General features: G+C 40.7%; 1 protein-coding gene and 2 non-coding genes across 3 annotated transcripts in view; all 3 read left to right on the top strand.

The window, feature by feature from the left end:
- The window catches only part of IPO7 (importin 7), a 39,118-nt gene extending 20,400 nt beyond the window's left edge, over nt 1-18,718 (top strand). The window contains exons 12-25 of the mRNA XM_028731652.2: nt 378-494; nt 1,944-2,033; nt 2,883-3,048; nt 4,092-4,252; nt 5,005-5,133; nt 8,570-8,636; nt 8,731-8,856; nt 8,990-9,087; nt 11,621-11,716; nt 12,218-12,438; nt 12,705-12,910; nt 13,566-13,772; nt 15,679-15,795; nt 16,638-18,718. Of these exons, the coding sequence (XP_028587485.1) occupies nt 378-494; nt 1,944-2,033; nt 2,883-3,048; nt 4,092-4,252; nt 5,005-5,133; nt 8,570-8,636; nt 8,731-8,856; nt 8,990-9,087; nt 11,621-11,716; nt 12,218-12,438; nt 12,705-12,910; nt 13,566-13,772; nt 15,679-15,795; nt 16,638-16,735 (1,899 nt within the window). The 3' untranslated portion in view covers nt 16,736-18,718. The remainder of the gene's footprint in view (nt 1-377; nt 495-1,943; nt 2,034-2,882; nt 3,049-4,091; nt 4,253-5,004; nt 5,134-8,569; nt 8,637-8,730; nt 8,857-8,989; nt 9,088-11,620; nt 11,717-12,217; nt 12,439-12,704; nt 12,911-13,565; nt 13,773-15,678; nt 15,796-16,637) is intronic.
- LOC114585835 (small nucleolar RNA SNORA23) lies at nt 2,574-2,754 on the top strand. The gene has a single exon (XR_003704001.2). It is a non-coding gene; the product is annotated as a small nucleolar RNA SNORA23 (small nucleolar RNA).
- On the top strand, nt 9,883-10,064 carry LOC114585842 (small nucleolar RNA SNORA23). The gene has a single exon (XR_003704002.2). It is a non-coding gene; the product is annotated as a small nucleolar RNA SNORA23 (small nucleolar RNA).
- Nucleotides 18,719-22,362: the final 3,644 nt, after the last annotated feature.

The raw sequence follows: 22,362 nt of genomic DNA, 5'->3' as shown, positions 1-22,362 counted from the left end.
AACTCAAACTGTATAAATATATTTATTTGATTATGCAGTGACCAAATAATAAATGGATCCCACAAGATGGTGCTCCCAATCTCACCAAGATCTGTTTCAACTGTGATATCAAATTAAGAGTAAATGGAAATGATTTGCCCTAAAAGTGATTAGCAAATTTGTTGGAGGAGAACAATGTTCTTAAATCTGGGCTGTACTTAACTGGCCATTTACCACCTCAAACAGCCATGTAGCATCTGAATACCTATAGGGTAACTGAGCAGTGTTCATTTATTAGAAAAATGAAAAGAAAGCCAGAAATGACATCATAGACATAAGGATATTTTCTAATATTTTGAATAATAACTGAAATATCTCAAATTGTCTCTTTATACTAGGTTCTGCAAAAGACTATGGGCTTTTGTTATCAGATTCTCACAGAGCCAAATGCTGATCCTCGTAAAAAAGATGGTGCTTTGCATATGATTGGTTCTTTGGCTGAAATACTTCTGAAAGTAAGTGCACTCAAAACTTCTCTGACTAATTTTTGCCATATGAGGAAGACACTTTAAAAATCTTGTAGCAACACATAAATCTTGTTAACTCAAGTAATTACAGTGGTATCTTCTCCCATGGCAACAACTATATTTACTAAAATCCTTTGTTAGCACGTATTCGAAGTGTGACATGACTGGCACTAGTATCAATTTGTATTTTGCTATTGTTAGAGGAATGCTAATTCCTGGCCAAGTTTTGTGACTTCCTTGTCACCTTTCGAAGATGGAGACCCAATATTTCCAGGCAGTGGTTAACAAAAAATCTATATTGACTGGCTAAATTAGATCCAGTCCATTGGTTGGATGATCAATAGTTCCTCAATACTGAACCCTCTGTCAGGCACACACAACTTGTGCACATGAGGAGTGAAGTTCACCTTTTCAGCTACTTCCCTTCTTCAAAGCTCAGTGTGAAGTGTATCATGACCCCACACCTTCTGCTAGTTTTTCGATGTGTAGAAGATATTGGGTGGGTGTGTGTGTGTGTGTGTGTGTGTGTGTGTGTGTCTTTTTTGCAGTAGGCTTCATGACAGGTGGGAAACAGCAAGATGCTGTTGCACGCTTATTCCAAATCCCAAAAGAAAATGAGAGAAAATATTACTCCCCTTAAGAGGCTGTGTGTGTTTGTGTTTGTGTTTGTGTGTGTGTGTGTGTGTGTGCCTGCAGAGAAGTAGGGAGGGCAGTCAGTGCCAGCCACAAATGAAGCCTGACTGCTAAGCCAAGCCAAAATGTGAACCTTTAGCAGTGAGATCTCTGACCACCTGCTAAAGGTGGAATTGTGTTGCTGTAACTGACCAGGTGGGCAACCCTACCTTCCCAAACAAACATTTGCGATTTGGGTGTATTAGGCTATTTGAGAGAGGGTTAATCCTGTCAGGACTGGGACAGGAGTGCTTAAATGCAGTATATTGCCGGTCTTGAATTTGCAATGTAGGAGATGCTGTGGTGTAGATATCTTATCTACCTCTTGACCAAGATGCTGGGTTTTCCTATTGGATTTCTAGAATCTTATGAATTGACAATAAACTTTAGCACTCATCTAATTTTTGACACTTTCCCTAACAGGCTTTTGTTAAGTTGAGGCTGGAGAATAATTTTTCCATGATTGCATTTTGACACTCTGTAACTATGAATCAGCTAAATGTTTGCGCCTGTCTGTCACAGGCTCTTCTCTTTGTTTTGATAGTCCAGTTTTTGGCAGCAGCTGCTGCTGTTAAATCTGGGAATTGCTAGTTTTGTCTAAGTTCTTTTTTAAATTTAACTTTATCTTGACATACTCTTACTTTAAAATTACCTTAGCAGAAGGGTTAGCAATCTTAACAGGAATTATTTCCATTCACCCATCCTTTCTGACAAGCTAGATTGATCTCTAATTGTCTTGCATTCCGTTGTCTTATATTCCAACAGAAAAAGATATACAAAGATCAGATGGAGTACATGCTACAGAATCATGTGTTTCCTCTCTTCAGCAGCGAGCTAGGCTACATGAGAGCACGGGTAAGTGTAAAACCAGGTCCAGTCTCATCTGCTCTTTCCATTGGTAGCCTCTTGGTGAAGATGTCTAGTGAAGGGGAGGGCTAACGTGGCATAGCTTCTTTCACAAAAGGGCTATGTGAAATTGTGAGGAGCATATGATTTCTCTTAAGTGGTTTTGGATGGTGTGTGGGTTGTGGCCAGGGCTTTTGCAGAAGGGGTGGTGTAATATCTTGTGGAAGTTGTTATCTGGGTTCCCAATTTTTTTTAAAGAGGCCACACTAAGAGTGGCAATGATCTTGAAGATGCCATGTCTCAATATCCTGGAATTCATGATCACAGCTTTTCTCGCAAGTCCCCTGTTAGTATAACTCCTCTGTGAGAGTGGGATAGGGGTGCTGTGGTTTGTAAATTTTAAGAGCAGTTTAGCAATGCTACAACCTGAAAATGAGGCAGCTGGTTCTTCATGCAATTAAAGCCACCATGTGATAAGTTTCCTCTTTCAAGAGACCATCATGCAGTTTGTCACTTGACTCCTGACTTCTCCTCCCAATGAAAGGCTGCAGGCATTTGTGTGCGTAGCTTCAAATCTATGTCTAGTGGCATGGTCCATTTGCGTTCTGCTTATGGACCATGTTGCTCACATACAACCTGCGGCCAAAGAGCAACTTGAGATCATAGTACTGGTCTAGTGATGTCAAAAGACAAGCTTACCACTGATCAGCCTCCAAACTCTCATACATGTCTATCTAAAGGGGAAATAAACATTTCAGTGTGATTCTCACATTTCTGTCTTGCATTTGTGCTTTTCCCAACTGTTGTGTGGGATAGGTATGTCCATAATTACCTAAAACTGCATATCATCTTCTCCAGGCTTGCTGGGTGCTTCACTATTTCTGTGAAGTAAAGTTTAAAAGTGACCAGAATCTGCAGACAGCCCTTGAACTGACAAGAAGATGCCTAATTGATGACAGAGAGATGCCTGTGAAGGTGGAAGCTGCCATAGCACTGCAGGTTTTGATTAGTAATCAAGAGAGAGGTGCTTTTTCCTACCCTTTGACCTATCAAGTAACCTTACAGTGTTGTGTAGGAGTGGCAACCTTTTTTATTTGGAGGGCTGGATTTCCTTGGGGCACCATCCCAGGACAGTGGGGTTGCGGCCAGTGGTGTGTGGGGCCACCCCACTATCTCCCTCTGCATTCCTGTGCTCTTTCTGCCTCCCCTTCTCCCTTTTCCCCGTGCAGCAATTAGACTTAAGTAAAAAGCTCCCAATAGTGACAATGAAAGCCTTTCTCTCCGCCCCCCCCCAAGCCTAAGTTTTCTGTGGTTGGGAGGGGATTTTTCAAGGAGGTTGCAGCTGAAGAGAAAAACATTAACCTCCACATGTGCTTCGATTCCCCCTGAAAACTTCTTCTTCACACTCCACAGCTAATAGGCTTCAAAAAAATACTTTCACTGGCAGCTTTTTTCCTAAATCTAACAGCTTCACTGGGATTGGGGGGTGCACACCAGATCCAACGGCAGGTGCATGATTTAGATTGAAGGAGCCTTTTGGATTCTCTCCTTGGAGGCTGAGGCATCTTATTGCTGGGGAAGCAATATTCCTAGAGTAACATCCATAATAAGGATAGGGTGGTGGGTGGCAGCGGCACATGGTCCAGGATTGGCAATCTGATTTCCATATCAAGAAACTGAGCACAATGAACCAGAACCAGGGAGGGGGGAAAGCGTGGGGGAAGTGGTAGTGGTGTTTTGCAGATTATGATTTGTACATACATTTGAAAAGATGATTGAAAGCTACATTCATGCCAATAAGCTGAGCATTACTTGAAATGGCCTTTATCAGAATGTGGCTTTGTAAAAGAATGCCTAAAGCAGGGCCAACTTGGTGCCTTCCAGATGTTGTTGGGGCTACAGGTAACCTCATTCCTGACCTTTGGCCCCATTGGCTGGAGACTGATGGGAGTGGTGGTTCAACAACAGCTGGAGGGCACCGCATTGACTACCTCTTATTTAAAGTACTTGCTGTTTTCCTGTAAGTTACAATAAAGTAATCTGTTTCCTGCTTCTTCTTTTTTGCAGCTAAGGAATATATTACCCCATTCATTAGACCTGTAATGCAGGCTCTTCTTCATATTATTCGAGAGACTGAGAATGATGATCTTACCAATGTGATTCAGAAAATGATCTGTGAATATAGTGAAGAGGTTACTCCTATAGCAGTAGAAATGACCCAGCATTTGGTAAGTCACACTATTTTACCATGCTTATGGCCTGTATAGTATGCTGGCTGCTGTTTTAATATCCTGTAGACAGTCAATTACATATTCTAACCTGCTTAGTTTGCTGCCAAAGTTAGTGTGTTGGTGGTAGCAAAACATAGACAAGAAATAATATTTTGTATTAAAGCATAATAGAGAAGATTTAATTATACATATTTGGGATACTCTGAATTTTTCAATGAAAAATGACTTAGTTAATACCACAGAAATCCCAAATACTGTAGCGTTGTTGGGTTATTTTAAAGATTTGGGGTTGGAGCCAGAGTTACAAGAAGCAGAAGTCTGCTCTTGGGACTCTGCTGATGGGCAGGAGGAGGTAATATTTGCCATTTTCTCAAGCTGCTCCAGGGGGATAAAGCTTGGGAAGTGGTGCTGAGGCGTTTGGGTAGAAATATCCTTTGTTTAGCAGTCCCCACTCCACCCCCTGCAACCTCTTAGCTTAGCTGTTTTTTTGTTTTTTGTTTTTAAATAGATTTTTACATTTTTATCAGTTTGCATCCCTGATTAATTGTATTTTAATTTTTTTTTAAAAGGAAGCCCAAATTCTACATCAGGGTTGAGTTCTTCCCCACCCCACCCTGATACAAAGTCTTATTTGATAATGTTCTTTTGCAAAGAGTCCTGAAAATGTTGTTTGTTACACTATGATTCTTTAGTCTGCTGTTGAGCTTCCTATTAACTCTTAACTGAGATTTTGTTCTTTCTCTTTGTAGGCAATGACTTTTAACCAGGTGATTCAGACAGGGCCAGATGAAGAAGGCAGTGATGATAAAGCAGTAACAGCAATGGGCATCTTGAATACCATTGATACGCTCCTCAGTGTTGTTGAAGATCACAAAGAGGTAAGAAATTTATTTTGCTTGTATCCAGGAAAAGCTGCAAAATAGCCTTGTTTTAAGAGGGTTGGTAGGGAGCCAGCATCAGTATTTAAATTCTGTGAACCTATTTTTATTGAAAATAAGTTGCTGTTTTGTTGTTAACCTTTGTTAAACTGTAAAAACAAACTCTTATCCTGACTGAGTTTTACAAAACTGCTTTGCACTTTTATACAAATTATTTTTGAAGAAAGATAGAGGTCACAAGACAAACACCTGCTATTCTAAGTACCTCAGCGCTTTGCAGATTCCAGAGGGAATCAATACTTAGTAGAATTCATTTTTGTGAGAAACTATGTGTGAGCCTGCTGTGCTTTAAAAATAGACCCAAAGTTAAAAACCTGACCTGTATTTATGATATGAAACAAGTATATTTTCATACCTTTCTTAATATGATTCTGCTCCTAGCAATGGTGAAAGGCTGAAAGCTTTTAAGGCAGAGATGGGGGAACTTCAACTCCCTGAACACTGGCCATGCTGGCTGGGGCTGATGAGAGTTGTAATCCAACATCAGGAGGGTCATAGGGTCCTGATTCCTGCTGGGAACAGTGACTTTGATGTCATCCATAGAGCAGATAACAATACTTCATAGCCCTCTCTCTGGTTCATGGGATTTCATAAGAATACAAGAGAGCCTTGCTGGATCAAAACTGATCTGTATAGTTTAGGCAGCCAAATGCCTTCAAGAAGCATAGAATCACAGCAAAAAGCATTTGTATGTCCCCAGTATCTGGTGTTCAGGGGTACCATGCTCTGAAAAGGAAGGTTCCGTTGAACTTCCTATTCTTTTAGATCGGAGCAGTCCAACTTTTCCTACCAAGTGGGCTGCAAGGGTACTTCAACATGGAACCCATGGGACGCACATTGCCCTGTTGGCCATGGGGGCGGAGAGAGAGGTCAAAATTTGACACACAAACCCAGTCCTCTTGCTACCTTCCCAAAAGTGGCTAAGTGAGTCACTGGGCTTTAGGAAGGAGGTGCAAGGCTCTGGCAGGGTCCTAAAGCCCTCCTACCTCCTTCCCAAAGTAGTGAAAGGACTAACTAGGCTTTGGGAAGGAGGTGGGAGGACTCTAGGACCTCGTTAGAGCCCTCAGTCCTCCTTCCCAAAGTCCAGTGCCTTGCTTGCCTGGCTTTAGGAAGGCAGCATGAAGGCTGCGACAGGGTGTGTGTGCCATTGTTGCTGAGGGCCACCAAAAAGGCCTCAAGGGCCGCATGCACCCCTTGGGCCATGTGTTGGACTGCCCTGTTTTAGTTAGTTACTGATCTGTAAGAGGACCCATCTTTGAATCCTATGACTGATAATTTTACTCAGAAAACTAGCTTCTTATATGTAAAAATAGCAAAGGGAGCTTTGTTAAGCTTGTTACCTGTGCTTTAGTGCTGGTGGGCAGTCTTATTTTTTTGTCTTCCTTGTTCCTTCTCCTTTGCATTTTATCTTAATGATTTGTTACTGAAGCTTCCTCACAAACTATCCCTATAATTAATTAATTAATTAATTCATCCATTCATCCATCCAGCTCCCTCCATCCTTATTGTAGCTAATTAGGATATGACCCCAGGTTCAGAAAGGGGTTCCTGGCTAGCTTGCAGCTCCAAAGTTATTCAGCCGTGCCAGATGACACAGCAGGTATGAACAAGACAGGAGTACAATTAAGAGCCGATTTAAAGACTGACTTTGCAGAATTTCTATCATGCTGTTCCAACTCCAAAGAAAAGCTCCAGGCAGTTCATATCAACATAAAAACAAAGCTGTGAAAATAAACCAGAAAGCTAGATATATAAAAAGCAGTGGGTAAAACAATCAAATAGTAGAAAGCCAGAAATAATTAAAATGCTCGTAACAAATTAATTAAACAGAAAAGTATTCAGTTGTAAAGGGAGGGAAACACATGAATCTCCCAGGCTCTCCATTGTGCTGCATGAGTATGAAATGGCACACAGCCATGTTGACTAGAATCCTTCCTCCCTCATGGTACCTTTTCCTATTGTGTTGTGACTTTTTAGATTGCAAGTCTGATCTTTGTAAGCTGCTCTGAGAACCTCTTTTGGCTGAAGAGCAGGTTTAAAATGTTTCAGATATATAAATAAACAATAGATAGGTGGTGACGTTGCAATATCTGATTTCTCTGCATGCCTTGTATTTGAGACCAGTGGCTTCAGAGTCGTTGTGTGTGTTTTAGGACATATGAACCTAGCAGGTGTGTTCAGTGAAATGGATGAGAACTTTGTTGAACAACCTTCTCTGTGACAGAGATAAGAAGGCGATAGTCTTAACCCTTTAGTACTCAAACATCTATTAAAGACATAAATTTGATCAGAACTTAACTCTTTTTGTTCTGATGCTTATAAAACAGTCCTAGTGTTAAACACTTCAAATAATGGTAATGACCACCTTTGTAAATGTGCTTTGCCTCTGATTACTCTATGTTTTTTAAACAGGCCACCCACCCAAGTAATTTGTGGTTGTGTGTTTTATTTAAAACTTACCCTTTTTTTGTTAAATAATTTTTATTAATTCTCAGTTACAAAAATCCAGTATATGCCACATTGTATCAATACCAGATTACCCCGCACATTTCTCATTAACATTAAAAAATAACCAAAAAGAACATATTTTTACTCCTCCCCCCCCCCAAAAAAAATCCCCGGACTTCCTTCCACCCCCTCTTCTGGTTCTGTAAATAAACCAAATCATCTTACATTCCAGGTCCCTTTACTCAATTTCCCAACTGCTAAACAATTAAACTTGTGATATACTGCACAGATATTTGAAACATTCAGACCACTTTATACATTACACATCTGTGCTTACAGACTATTTCCCCTTTAAAAATTATCCTTATTGTTGCTTTTTGCAAGCGTTTAATCCATGTCTGCTGATGTCCCAATTTATTTACACCCGCTGGCCCCTAAATAAAAACCATTTCCCAGACTGTTACCCATTCTTTTTTCTTACTTTGGCATATTTAAATCTCCTCTGGAAGAGGCTTCCCGTTAGGACAATTCCCAGTTTCAGCCCTCCTTCCTTCCAAATTTCTCTCTGTCTCCAAGGTTGTGATTTCACTCAAATTGCTCTATTTCCTTTCTGTATTCATATTTAAGGCTCCTCAAGAAGCTGCTACCAATTAGGACCATTTCCAATATTTAAAACTTATCCTAATCTAAGGTTCAGGGAAAGTTTCAGCTATTCTGTATCGATCCTATGGCTTACTAGCCAAGTTAGACAAAAGCAGCAAAGATAAGGTCCTATTAGAAACCTTGTCCACCCAACCTCATAATTTTTAATCCCATCTAATTAATAGTTTTCCTGTACTCTACTTCTGAAGACCCAAATGTGTCCTCCAATACTTAACACAAGCAATTTATGTCATTGACCATGTTTCCTTTAAACCATTCCTTTCAGATTACCCAGCAGTTGGAAGGTATCTGTTTGCAAGTAATAGGAACAGTGTTACAACAGCATGTTCTGGGTAAGAGGTCTCCCCACCCCTCAGCTATTACTTTGCATGTGGTGCACTGATTGGATCAAGCCAAGGTTCATGACATCTTTTTTTCCTGTTCCAGAATTCTATGAGGAAATCTTCTCCTTGGCTCACAGTCTGACTTGTCAGCAGGTCTCAGCACAGATGTGGCAGCTTTTGCCTCTGGTCTTTGAAGTATTCCAGCAGGACGGCTTTGACTACTTTACAGGTGAACTTCCTGTATAGCATAGGCAGGCCACTGCAGAACTGAATGATACTGATACCTTTTTGTACCTTGCAGCTTTTCATATTGACCAAGAGAACACATAAATAACAACTGTTGATTAATCTTTTTACTGCAGATATGATGCCACTGTTGCATAATTATGTAACTGTTGATACCGATACACTCCTGTCTGATACAAAATACCTAGAAATGATCTACAGTATGTGCAAAAAGGTAAGTAGCTCACTAATCCTCCTATCATTGTAGCTAAATTTATACCATTGGAGTGCTTTGATCTGCAGAACTGGCACTGCTACAGGTGCTAAAAAATATTTATTCCACATTTGTTGAATTTCACTTGGAGCTTCTTGCCCATTGACAAGGCAAGTGACTTTGCTCTGTTCTTTTCAGTGCCTGTTTAAATCATTGTTTAGACAAACCTATCCAGACACCTTTCTTTTGAAAGTTTTTTAATACCTGTCTTTCACTAGGGTGTGTTTGGAATTCTAATGTTTTGTTTACTTTTGTAAACCACTTAGATTTTTTTTTTATACATAAGCAGTAGATAAATTTTGCTGAATAAATAAATCCTGTAGATATCCCTTATGCAGTATAGATCTAGGAAAGAAAGACTTGTGCCTTTCCAGCAGCTAATCCAAATTCACATTCAAGAGACTGCAAGGTCCAGCAACTCTACACAGACCTAGATAAGCTAAATTATTGGGGCCTCTGGAATTGCAGGTCCATTTTGCTTAAAAAATACGTGGTGGATCCAGCTATACAGAGAGTCAGTAGACCAGAGGTGGGGAACCTGTAGCCTTCCAGATATTGTTGGACAACTCCCATCAGCTCCAGCCATCATAGCCAATGGTCAGATATGATGGGAGTAGTAGCTGAGCACCATATGAAGGATTAGGAAATGTGTGACACTTCATGTGGTGCTCAGCTACTACTCTTCTGAAAGCTCCCATGCAGTAACCAGTCATGCAGTTGTATTACTCTTCCCCTGAAGCAGATTAAAATGGCTACAGTCATGTGTGTGCATAGTTTCTAATCTGTGCCTAGTAATACAGTCCAATTGTGTTTTGCATTTAGACTGTGTTGCTCACATACAGCATTGTGGCCAAAGAGCAACTTGAGATCATAGTACTGGTGCAGTGATGTCGAACGACAAGCTTACCACTGACCAGCCTCCAAACTCTCAAACATGGAGATAGAATGTGGGCTGGACTCATACTAAGTGTAATTTAAACACATCTCTTTGTATTCAGGCTTTGGTTTACTACTGTGCGGTATTGTGGTTGGTTATTTATCATAACCTTGCCTTCAAAGTCAGGTTATTAAAAAGTGGTGGATGATTTTAGTTGAATTAAACATGAGCACACCAGTTTCCATTACACCTGTTTTTGTACATGACCTCACAGTGATTTTGCAGCTGAGCTGAACTGGAAAATTATTCATGCTGTGGCTGTCTACAGAAATCCCAGTGCCTTCTGAATTAAACAGATTATCAGAGCGGCTAGGTCTAAAACCTGTGGTTCCTTGCTAAGATGGGGCAGTTGTCTGTCCCCAACCTGCTCCCAAGTTTCAGGGAACTTCAGTGGAAAAGAAAGATTGAAATGTATGCACTTATATGCATGCAAAGGAGGTTCCTTGAATTGTGCCCTACATATCTATATACACTATTTTAAAACGGGGACTCCCAATTTTAATGCAAACACCAAAAACGAGCTCTTACGTATATACTGGCTTTCATTTAACTTGGTATTGGTGTTGTCAGTTTTACTGGTACTAATAATGTAGTTTCACACTAAGGCATATTGTTACACATTAACATGCACACAGCTGCTTGCTTCTGTGTAGAAGAATCTCCAGAATGGGGCAACATTCCTGGGTGCTAGATGATTCAGTTTTTCCTTCCCCTTCCACAGTCAGGCACAAAATGCTATGTCTGTCTGAAATCTGGAAGAAGAATCTGTATATACAAGCCTGTTTCTTCACCTGGATCACCAGTGCTGGATTAGGCTTGCATTTTGTGTACCTTTGTGCTCATTTCAGTTGGCAGAACATTTTCTATTTCCACTGAAATAAATAGAAAACTATGTTGGTGAGAGGGACAGAAACACTCACATGTCATTAAGTTTTGTGATATGATAATTACCGGCAAATGTATACCTAAGTTACAGTTGAATGTATAAAAACGATCAGTCACATTCAGATCCTTTACTGGCTAACCTAACCAGGAATTCAGTTTTGTGGATATAAAATAATATTCCCTAGGTGAAATCCAACACTGCTGTTCTACTTGTAGAACAGCTTTTGATCTTGCAGAGGCACCCACCATAACAGAGAAGAGGAAACAGTCTTTACCAGTTTCCCCCTGCAGTCCACCACCACCACCACCACCCTCCACAGTGGTCTGGAGGGTCCCCCAATCCTCTGGAACAGATTTCTTTGGAAGTTATAGAAGGCAGCAGCAGGAAGGAGAAATCAGTGAAAATCCCCTCTACTTATATTAGCAGATATCAGCACTGGATCAAAGCCGTTCTGCAAATGGAACAGTAGTATTGGGATTTCAGCCAGTAACTTCTTTACGCAATTAATATTTTTTTCATATGGTTCTGATACACACAGTGCAGCCTGCCTGTGCAGATGGGAGGTAGAATGACAGAGTTTCCTTAACAATTTTGTTCCTTTGAAAATATAAAGAATAAATGCTACTAAATATCCAGTACTGAAACTGATGGGGTATAATTGTATTTCTTAGGTCCTTACAGGTGTGGCAGGAGAAGATGCAGAATGTCACGCAGCAAAACTGTTAGAGGTGATCATTCTACAGTGTAAAGGTCGTGGCATTGATCAGGTAAGTGGAATGGACTTTTGACTGCCAAAAATATATGATAGCTTCAACTCTCTAGAGGAGACACAGTCACCTACCCTTTTCATGTTTAATCAAAAGTGATGTGCTGGGCTTTTGGAAGGAGGCCTGAGGTCTCTAACAGGGTTCTAGGGTCCCCCCACCTCCTTCCCAAAACCTAGTTTGTGCTTTCCCGGTTTTGAGGAGGAAGTGGGGGGCTCTTGGATCCTGCCAAAGCCTTGCATCCCCTTCCTAAAGCCTGGTGCCTCGCTTAGCCAGCTTTGGGAAGGTAACACAAGGGCTGGGAGGTGTCAAATTTTGGGCTTGCTCCCCACCCCCGGTGTCAAGACAGTGTGCGGCCCATGAGTTCTGCATCAAAGTACTCTGGTGGCCCACTTAGTATGAAAAGTTGGGCCGCCCTGAGTTAAAAGATGCATCTGGTTGGGGTTATTAATGAATGTAAAATTCGGGTTATTACTGAATGTTGTCACTCTAAATGTTTTGCAGTGTATACCTTTATTTGTGGAAGCTGCTTTAGAGCGGTTGACCAGAGAAGTTAAAACAAGCGAACTGCGAACGATGTGCCTCCAGGTTGCCATAGCTGCTCTGTATTACAATCCTCATCTACTTCTGAATACTTTGGAAAATCTACGCTTCCCTAATAATGTGGAGCCCGTTACAAATCACTTCATTACACAGTGGCTTAATGATGTGGACTGTTTCTTGGGGTAAGTTTGTGTCTTGGGGATCACAGTTCTGATGCACGGTGCTCTGAAATTGTGTGCACTCAGTGCATGTCTCATCCACCTTTTCATATGGCTTCTGCAGGGCTACATCTATTGGGGATAAGTGAAAAGAAGCTTTATTGTACATTTAAGACCTATTTGCTCTTGCACTTCTCTAAATTAAGGTCTCCATTGGATTGTATACTACTCACCTTCTTTTTCCTAAAGCTGAAAAATAATGTAATATGAAATTTCCTCTTGCATTTCAGGCTTCATGACAGAAAAATGTGTGTCCTAGGCTTGTGTGCACTTATTGATCTGGAACAAATACCACAGGTTTTAAATCAGGTTTCGGGCCAAATCCTGCCAGCTTTCATCCTTTTATTTAATGGCTTGAAAAGAGCATATGCTTGCCATGCTGAGCATGAAAATGATAGTGATGATGATGATGAAGCAGAAGATGACGAGGAAGCAGGTAAAGCATTGACCTCTCTGGTAGCAGTTCACCAATATTTATCATGTTCTGGTGACAGCTTCTCAATGAACTTTCAATCCTGGTACGTCTGTCTTTTGATTTTCCTGTTCTTGTTTTTACCTCCTTGCTTTATTCATTCTCTTCCAAATAGGATTCAGATGTTTGTATCTTGGCCTGTCATTTCCTTCTTTTTCACCTGGTGTTTTGTTTCCTATGTTACACACTATATTTGCTATGGTCACTCATTCAGTGTTTCCTCTGCTTTATCCTTGTATTATGAACACTTTTAATATCAGGCCAAGTAGCTTAGTTTTTCGTGCCAAGTATCTTTACTTTTCATTTTGCTTTTTGAAAAGCAAACCTAATCAGACTTCACTGTTGCTTCAGTGCTCTTCACTTTGTCCAATTTTGTATTTTTTCTTTTATGTCTCTGTTGGGCTTTTATTTCTCATTTCAAGCTGTATAGTGCAAACTGAGAAAGTTTTCATCTAGGGCATTGTAAATGCACCAAATTTTCCCAGATAAAAGCAAAACAGAATCCTAGAGCCTAGCCCTAGGTTAAAATTGTGGAATTGTTATGAAGTACAAATATTACATAAATTAATGGAGAAAAGTACACTACTGTTTTTTATCCTTGAGCCATATCTTCTTACAGAGGAACTTGGGAGTGATGAAGATGATATTGATGAAGATGGACAGGAATATTTAGAGATTCTGGCAAAGCAGGCTGGAGAAGATGGTGATGATGAAGATTGGGAAGAAGATGATGCTGAAGAGACTGCTTTGGAGGGATATTCAACCATTATTGACGATGAAGATAATCCTGTTGATGAATATCAGATATTTAAAGCAATTTTTCAGAGTAAGTCCAACTGCTGTTTATCTTGCATAGCAAAATGGTATTCTCTTTTTTGCGTGGGGGGACTCTCATTGAAATTGGGAAATGGGGTGGCAATTAGAGTTCAGGGAGGACTATGATTTAAAACTGCAGCTGAGGCATTCCATCACACACCAATCATGATATGGGTTAAGTTTGAAAGTGGGCAGTTTTGTTTGGTCTGTGGGTGAAGAAATCTTACTTTTTGTATTGTGGCACACCCTTGAATGTGTCTGTACCTCAGTGTGGTTCGGTTACCTCAATGAAGCAACCTAAGGTTGTTGAGGATGGTTAACATTCTGCTTTTTCGTTATCTCGTACTCCACATGGAGGCCATTTTGTGACTGGTAACCCAAACATCCTCTCAAAATTCAAAATGTGCCCACTAATCCAAAAAGGTTGGTAACCCCTGTCCTATATCTCTTCCCAATTATTGAGGTGTTTGCAGGAGTCACTATTAGTGGTCTCTTATGACTCAGTTGCATGCCTAGTTTCCATCAGGATGCGGGTGGCGCTGTGGGTTAAACCACAGAGCCTAGGACTTGCCGATCAGAAGGTTGGCGGTTTGAATTCCCGTGACGGGGTGAGCGCCCGTTGCTCGGTCCCTGCTCCTGCCAACCTAGCAGTTCAAAAGCTTGTCAAAGTGCAAGTAGATGAATAGGTACCGCTCCGGCGGGAAGGTAAACACTGTTTCTGTGCACTGCTCTGGTTCGCCAGAAGCAGCTTGGTCATGCTGACCACATGACCCGGAAGCTGTACGCTGGCTCCCTCGGCCAATAAAGCAAGAAGAGCGCCGCAATCCCAGAGTCGGCCACGACTGGACCTAATGGTCAGGGGTCCCCTTTACCCCTTCACCTATGACTCAGTTGCATAACCAGTTTCCATCAGGAGCTGTGTGTTCAGTGTTGTGGGCCCAATCTGTGGAGCTCCCAATTAGCTGGGATCAGACATTCCGCTCTATGTTGAACTTGTGGTGCTTGGTGGAGACTTTCTTTTATTTTAGCAGGCATTTTAAGTGAGCTTTGTGATCTTATGGTTCCTTTTAACTGATTTTATGATATATGCTATGCCCCTGTGGTACCCCACTTAGAAATTGTGGTATATAGATATTAAAATAATTGTATTAAAATAAATAAAATAATAATACAATGTAGCTATAAGGGTGAAACTAATATTTAAATTTGAATCAAAATGACAGCAAATATCTTAAACTTTTGTAACACCTAGATACATTTCTCATTATGTGTAGGAATTAAACTAATGTTTAAAAATTGTTCCTGACCTTTAAAAGAGTTCCTGACCTTTAAAAGCATGTCATTGTGTTCTCTGTTATGTGCTCGAACTGAACTGAAGGTCTGGCTACAATGAGTCTTACATAATCTACTTTAGGCACTAAAAATCATAGACATCACACGTTGTAGAGTTGTAAGGGAATTTACCTTTTTGTTGCATTTTCAAGTCTCCATGAGCTTACATAACGGGTGGTATCAGTGAAATAATATAGATCCAAACTGGGTTTTTTATGTGTTACAAAAACTGTTGACCCTTTTCCTTAATTGGCATTTCAGTTAACTCCATTGTAATTTGTTTTAATAGTTTGCAAACCGGAACACTACTACCAGTTTTGTGGAGTTCTTAAACCGAATAGTTCATAAACACAGCTGCTCTTAAACCGAGGTACCACTGTACTTCCATTTTAGTGGAATGTGGAGTGAACTAGGCCAATAATTGGTATAGAGGGAAATATTTGGACTTGAGAGAAAGTATTACCAGAAGCCTGGGTAGTGGTGGAGTGAGAAGCTTTGCAGAGCAAAGAAATCATTACCTTGCTGAACTCTTAGCCTATCTTTAGTCTGTCTGTTAAATGTCTACATGTCTCTTTGTTCTGTAGCAATTCAGAATCGTAACCCTGTGTGGTACCAAGCATTGACACGTGGTCTTAATGAAGAACAAAGAAAACAGTTACAGGATGTAGCAACTTTAGCAGATCAGCGAAGAGCAGCCCATGGTACGCATATTTTCACTATGTTTGATATAATCCGTTACAATTAAGTGCTGGCTATAGTATTCGCATTTTATTAAGGGACCTAAAAGTTCTCCGTCTCACCCTGTTCTAAGAAAAAAGAGGACCTGCTTGTAGGGGACAAGCTTTGTGTTGATCTTGCAGCTTATTGAAGTACCAATTTTTGAAATGGAAATTTCTGGGCTTGATGCCACCTAATTGACCGTTGATTTTTCTTGGAAGTCACACATGCATGTGTATGTGTTTTCTAGCTATTCAGATGGAGAAAGGGCATGGCTGTGGACCTGCCTGTCTTCCAAGTGTTTTTGTTTTTTTTGTAAAAATGTTAGAATTCTCTTTCTTTTCCTTTTGGCAGCTGGTATATGTTTCAAGTTTGCATGCCCTGTTTCTCTTTCTTGCCCCTGATACAAGTGGATCTTTGCATAGGATTAACAAAGTTAATGTTCAACATTCAGATTTTGTAACACCTTGTACATTCAGAATTGTAGAGTTGGAAGGAACCCTGCTGAGGGTCATCTAGTCCAACCTCTTGTAATGCAGTAGTTAAAAAACAAAGCTTGGATTATGTATTTATTATTGCTTTTATAACTCTCCTTTTTTTCAAGGAACTCAAGGTGGCTTACACATTCCCCCCATTTTTGGGAGATTTCATGTCCTAGTATTCTGCTTGAAATTGAGCTTGTCTCTGAAGATATTTGAAAATATAATTTCTTGTTTTAAAAATTAAAGCCCTTCGTCGCATGAATGTGCACATCAAGAGCTTGATACTGCTGTGACAAGACATGGATTGTGACTTTCAGATAATTATATTTTTCTCTCCCTTTCAGAATCCAAAATGATTGAAAAGCATGGTGGATACAAATTCAATGCTCCAGTTGTGCCAAGTTCATTCAATTTTGGTGGTCCAGCCCCAGGAATGAATTGAATTATCACTACTTTTCCTCCTACTGTGTGATTGTAGTGAAGAGCTTGTGTTCCTCCCAATAGTGGTTCCAGAACTGGTTCATGTTATCTACAGCTCACTCTAAATGAATTGGTAGATTGAACATTTAAAAAAGAAAAGCCAACCCGGGAAGTGGGACTTGATCATGCAACCGAATACTGGAAAGGTTTTATGAAGATAGGAAGAACCTGACACTTGAGCTTCAAATGACACGCTGTGGAAATCAGAAATCAAGAGGTAATGTCATGAAGACAGCTTCCTTTCTATGAAGAAAAAAAGGCATTGGCTGCAGGACTGTTGGAAAGGTCTCATTTACAGTACACAAGCTAGAAGGCCAATTTAATTTTTACACCTGTGGGACTATGAGTATTTGCCCAATCTTTCCCCCTTACCCTTTCTCCTGCTGGGTATCTATTCTTTTAATGTACATAAAGGTAATTGGATAGCCTTACTTAACACTTCATCATTTCCATTTATCAAGATTGTTCATATGTAGAATATCGGACACTTATTGTAGCACTACATAACTGATTAAATCTGTAAATGATTTAGCATTTTCATATTGAAACAAGCCTGCTAGCCTATGTACAAAAATAGCAAAATGTTTGTTTATAAAAAAGGGATGTTCTGGGGAAAAATTTCAAGTTATTTAAAACTAGCAGTTTTGTACCTGGTGACTTTGTGGTGCAGTCACCACTGGTTGTGACTTGAATTTGGTTATGTACAAAAGGGGTTAGTGGTATTTCATTGCTGCTAAAAAAGAAAAAAAATGGCAACACCCTCTGTGTCCTTTGTTTTTTCTTAAAGCTGTCAATGTACAAGTGGAAATTTGGATACAGAAACCTTCATGTTTTAAAGTGCTGAGAGGGGAGTTCATTTTCTCAGCAGCATGTGAAATCTGACATGAAGATTTGCTCTTACAGGAGTGTATTTTGAAGTGTGGTGGTGAACATCTACATATGCAATCTATTAAAAAAAGTAATTTGGCTAACTTGGGTTGGATCTGATTGAAGTTTATTCCCATATTTGGGAATATTATTATTCTCATCCTTTTGCTCCTTTTCTAGGACCTGGGTAGAGGTTTTAACATCTCTATTCTGTCTCTTGTTTTCATACCCACCCCACCCTGGCCTTGCGATGTCCAAAAGCAGACATTCTTTCATTTGCCTGATCCAGCTATATCAGTGGCTTGGTTCATATCCCAGCTTATTGTACCAAGATATTTTGCCTGAGCACATAACCCTTTCACGTAAGCTGTGATTAAAGCAGGGAGACTCTAACTGGGGTTTGCCTTTATATCTGAACTGAGAAATGGTGGTTACCGTTTCAGAATAAGCCAGGATCACAAACTGTGTTTGAGATTGGCTTGTTTGATGGATAACTATGACTAATCAGAGACTTCCTGGTTTAGTTGTGGCTTGCACAAGGGGCTGCATGCTTGGGCAAAAAGATTTGCTCATATTCCAGCTTATAAAGCTAAGGTATGATCATGTGAACATGGCCTTACAGTTACCAAGTCTCATTTTTGAAGCTACAATTTGTTCTCCCTTGCCTCCAGGTGGTATGTTAGTTAGTATATTAACTAGAAAGGTAACAAAGTCCTCCCTACTGGGACCACTATTAAAATGATTCAGTGAAAAAGCCAACATCAACATGTGTTTGGCCTGGCTTAGAGCCCATCTATAAAACACATATATAAAATCTTAAATGCTGAGGTTCTTGATCTTGCCTTGAGATCACTGGTGTCAAATATTTTAAGTAAAATGTTTTACCCCTCCTGGCTGTTTTTTTTATTCAATGTCATCTGCTGTTACAATTGATGCTGAACAAGCTACCTTAATTTAAGTGTAAACCTCCAGAACTTTAAAGGCAGGTTGAAAAATGATCTGAATTTATATCTATAAAATGAAACTGAAATGAACATATATATTATGATATTCAAAAATGCAGTCTTCGGAAAAACAATTTGTGTGATGCGTGTTTGTTTTGTATGTATCTATTTTGGGGGGTGCTTGGAATGTAAGGGTTCCTAACAGAATACCTACCTCTCACTTGTCTCAAGCCAGACGAAGGGCTTTCCCTTTTCACTCATGGGTTCATTCTTGACTTTGGTCTTCAATGTGGATTTGATTAAGGCAGGCTTATGTAGCATCCAAATTGCTTGAGAGAGGACGATCTTCCATCTATCTTTTTATTCAGGTTCTGGTCAGACTAGCATAATAAAGTTGGATTCCTGAACCTGTCCTGTAGACATTTCATTGCCATTCTGTCTTTTGAGCTTTTTAAAATTTCACGTCCTGCGGATTTTCTTTTTTGTAGCGGGTACAACTTTGCAAATGCTTTGTTCTCATCTGGACATCTCTGGTAAGGTTCTGGTATTTAGAGAACTGGGCCCCTTGGGTTGCTGTAATAAGGCTTTTCCTCCTTGGACTTAGCACCACAGCTCCTAACAGCAAACAGTAGCAGCACAAACTTATTGAGTAGGGTTAATGTGATTTGTCAATTGGACTGAATTCCCATCAGCCACAGCCAGCATGGCCAATGGACTCTGCCCCTATGGAAGCTGAATGCTACCCCATTGGCTACCCTAATATATTTATACAAATCCCATATAGTGTGTGGTAAGGTAAAGGTAAAGGTACCCCTGCCCGTTCGGGCCAGTCTTGCCAGACTCTAGGGATGCGCTCATCTCACTCTAGAGGCCGGGGGCCAGCGCTGTCCGAAGACAATTCCGGGTCACGTGGCCAGCGTGACAAAGCTGCATCTGGCAAGCCAGCGCAGCACACGGAACGCCATTTACCTTCTCGCTGGTAAGCGGTCCCTATTTATCTACTTGCACCCGGAGGTGCTTTCGAACTGCTAGGTTGGCAGGCGCTGGGACCGAACGACGGGAGCGCACCCCGCCGCGGGGATTCGAACCGCTAACCATGCGATCGGCAAGTCCTAGGCGCTGAGGTTTTACCCACAGCGCCACCTGCGTCCCTATAGTGTGTGGTAGCTTAGTTTATATTGTAAAGCTGAGTAACTTAGGGAGGCTTGCAATACTCAGGGTCATCCAATTAAGTTGAATGGTGGACCTGAAGATAGACAAAAGTTGGCACTACTTCACACAGCATGCAAGTAAAACTGCCATTTGTTACAGACTTTACCTCTGTCTAAGAATGGAACCCGAATGGTGGAAGGGCACCTGCGGTGGGAGGCCTCATTAGGGAAAGCACGCCTCGGTTTAACAATGGTTTTGGTTTAAGAACAGACTTCCGGAATGGATTAAGTTCGTAAACCGAGATACCACTGTACTGGTTGCTGCGAATCAGCAGTGCACTTATGCCATTTTTGGTTTTCCCATAGGCTCCTAGTTGGTCACTACAATAACAAAAAAACAGTAAGTCTGATCTGATCCAGCAGGGCTGATGTTCATATGCTTAGGGCTTTGTATGTCCTTTGTATGTGCCTGGCGTGCTCTGGTCCATGGGGTCACAAAGAGTCGGACACGACTAAACAACAACAACAACATGTCCTTCATGACAACCCTAGGCAGCTTTTCAGCATGGGGAGAAAAACTTGGGGAGCAAAATTCTGCTTTTTGACACAGGTGGATATAAAAAGGTGTTAATACTGTTAAAAGTATGTGTCTGAACTCATGCCTGTCCAGCACTCGTGTATTCATACATACACCATCAAAGAAGTTTGGGATCTTTTGCTGGAGTTATAACATGCCTCCATTTATGAATATGTTTTACCCTTAACCTTATGCCCACGAGAAATTCTTACACCAAAGGAATAAAGAAAGCTTGTTTTATTATATGAAATAAGTGTTCTTAAGACAGAGGGATGCCAATGAAGTGTGCCTTTGGGAGTAAAATCAAATGGTTGGAGAGATACAGCACCTGCTGTAGAGGCCAATACAGGAGGTATATTTTATTGCACTGGTACAGATGCACCATAGTATTTATTCTCTCTGCACTTCTCCCAACTTTTTTTCACATGTGTGGACCCTTACAAGGTGTGGGGAACTAAATACATTTCCGGAATGCCTTCAGGATGTTTGTGGTAAGGCTGGTACTAGGGTCAAGGAAGGTTCATAATGGGGAATCTCATGTCATATTTAAGTTGTCAACTTTCCTCTGCCATGATCTACAGTAATAAACTATAGAGTAAGTTCAAATTGACACACACACCTATTCATAATACATGCAAACTTCAGCTTAATTATTTGCTTATAACTCGATACACGATAGTAATGCCAAAAGTTTTCTACGCCTTTATTTCATAAAATTTTATACTGCTTGTGAAAAATCTCAGTGGTTTACAAAAACAATAAAAGTACCAGTAAAACGTTTAAAAATAAAAGATAAGCAATAAGCTAAAAACAAAACACCTCAATATCCTGTATTGCTGGCTAGGCTTGTCTAATAAAAAATGCACTGAGAAAGCACAGTGGAGGTACCTGCCTGATTTCAATAAGCAGGGAGTTCCAAAGTGTGGGTGCAAACATTTTGGAGCTTTTTCATATTAAAAGACCTATGTGACAAACCCCATCCTCTTTGTTTAAACTGCCAAACATCATGTATGGGAAAACGCATGCTACAGCAGCAGTGCATGAAGATGCTCTCAATATGCGGTAGTAGAAACTATAGAGCTGCTATGACCATTTTAAGATCACAGCCAACTGACTCAGCAACAATTAACCTGAACATCTTTGAACTGCCACAGGGCTCTTTGCAGTCTAGTTATTTCCACCCAGATGGTAAGGATGCATAGGGATTTATTATTTTTTTGTAATGTAAGTAGCACCATGATCCCACTTCACAAATATATGGATACTCTTTGGTTGTTCTGACACTTGTTTTACCAAATTTCTCTGCCTTGGTGTCCTTTCTTCATTAATGAAGGTAAAGGTAAAGGTACCCCTGCCTGTACAGGCCAGTCGTGTCCGACTCTAGGGTTGTGCGCCCATCTCACTTAAGAGGCCGGGGGCCAGCGCTGTCCGGAGACACTTCCGGGTCACGCGGCCAGCGTGACAAAGCTGCATCTGGTGAGCCAGCGCAGCACACGGAAACGCCGTTTACCTTCCCGCTATAAAGCGGTACCTATTTATCTACTTGCACCCGGGGGTGCTTTCGAACTGCTAGGTTGGCAGGCGCTGGGACCGAGCAATGGGAGCGCACCCCGCCGCGGGGATTCGAACCGCCGACCTTTTGATCAGCAAGTCCTAGGCACTGAGGTTTTACCCACAGCGCCACCCAGGTGGCCCTTCACAAATGCATGCTTTGTGTCCAAAATAGCACGTGATGGCTCCTAAAGCAAGGTATAAAGTAGCTATGGCAGTTTCCTTTCTAATTTTATAGAATGTTTAATCTTGGTAGTATTGGCTGTAGTCACAATTGAAACATTCAGTTTTACAATCTGAAATTGGAGAATAAATTTTGCTGAGTGATTTTGGTCAAAAAAATCACTATTTTTTCCCAGCCTAATCTACACCACAGGATTGTTCTGAGGTAAAACCAGGAGAGGGAACCATAAGATGCTGGCTTCAGCGTTTTGTAAGAAGATGTGAGTTATAAATCTTTCCTGGAATGTCTGCTTGTGCAAGACAGAACTGCAATGGT

Source organism: Podarcis muralis, chromosome 1 (genome assembly GCF_964188315.1).
Source record: "Podarcis muralis chromosome 1, rPodMur119.hap1.1, whole genome shotgun sequence".
NCBI lineage: Eukaryota > Metazoa > Chordata > Lepidosauria > Squamata > Lacertidae > Podarcis > Podarcis muralis.
Note: the sequence above shows the minus strand (reverse complement) of the source record. Positions and strands in the feature narration are given on the sequence as shown.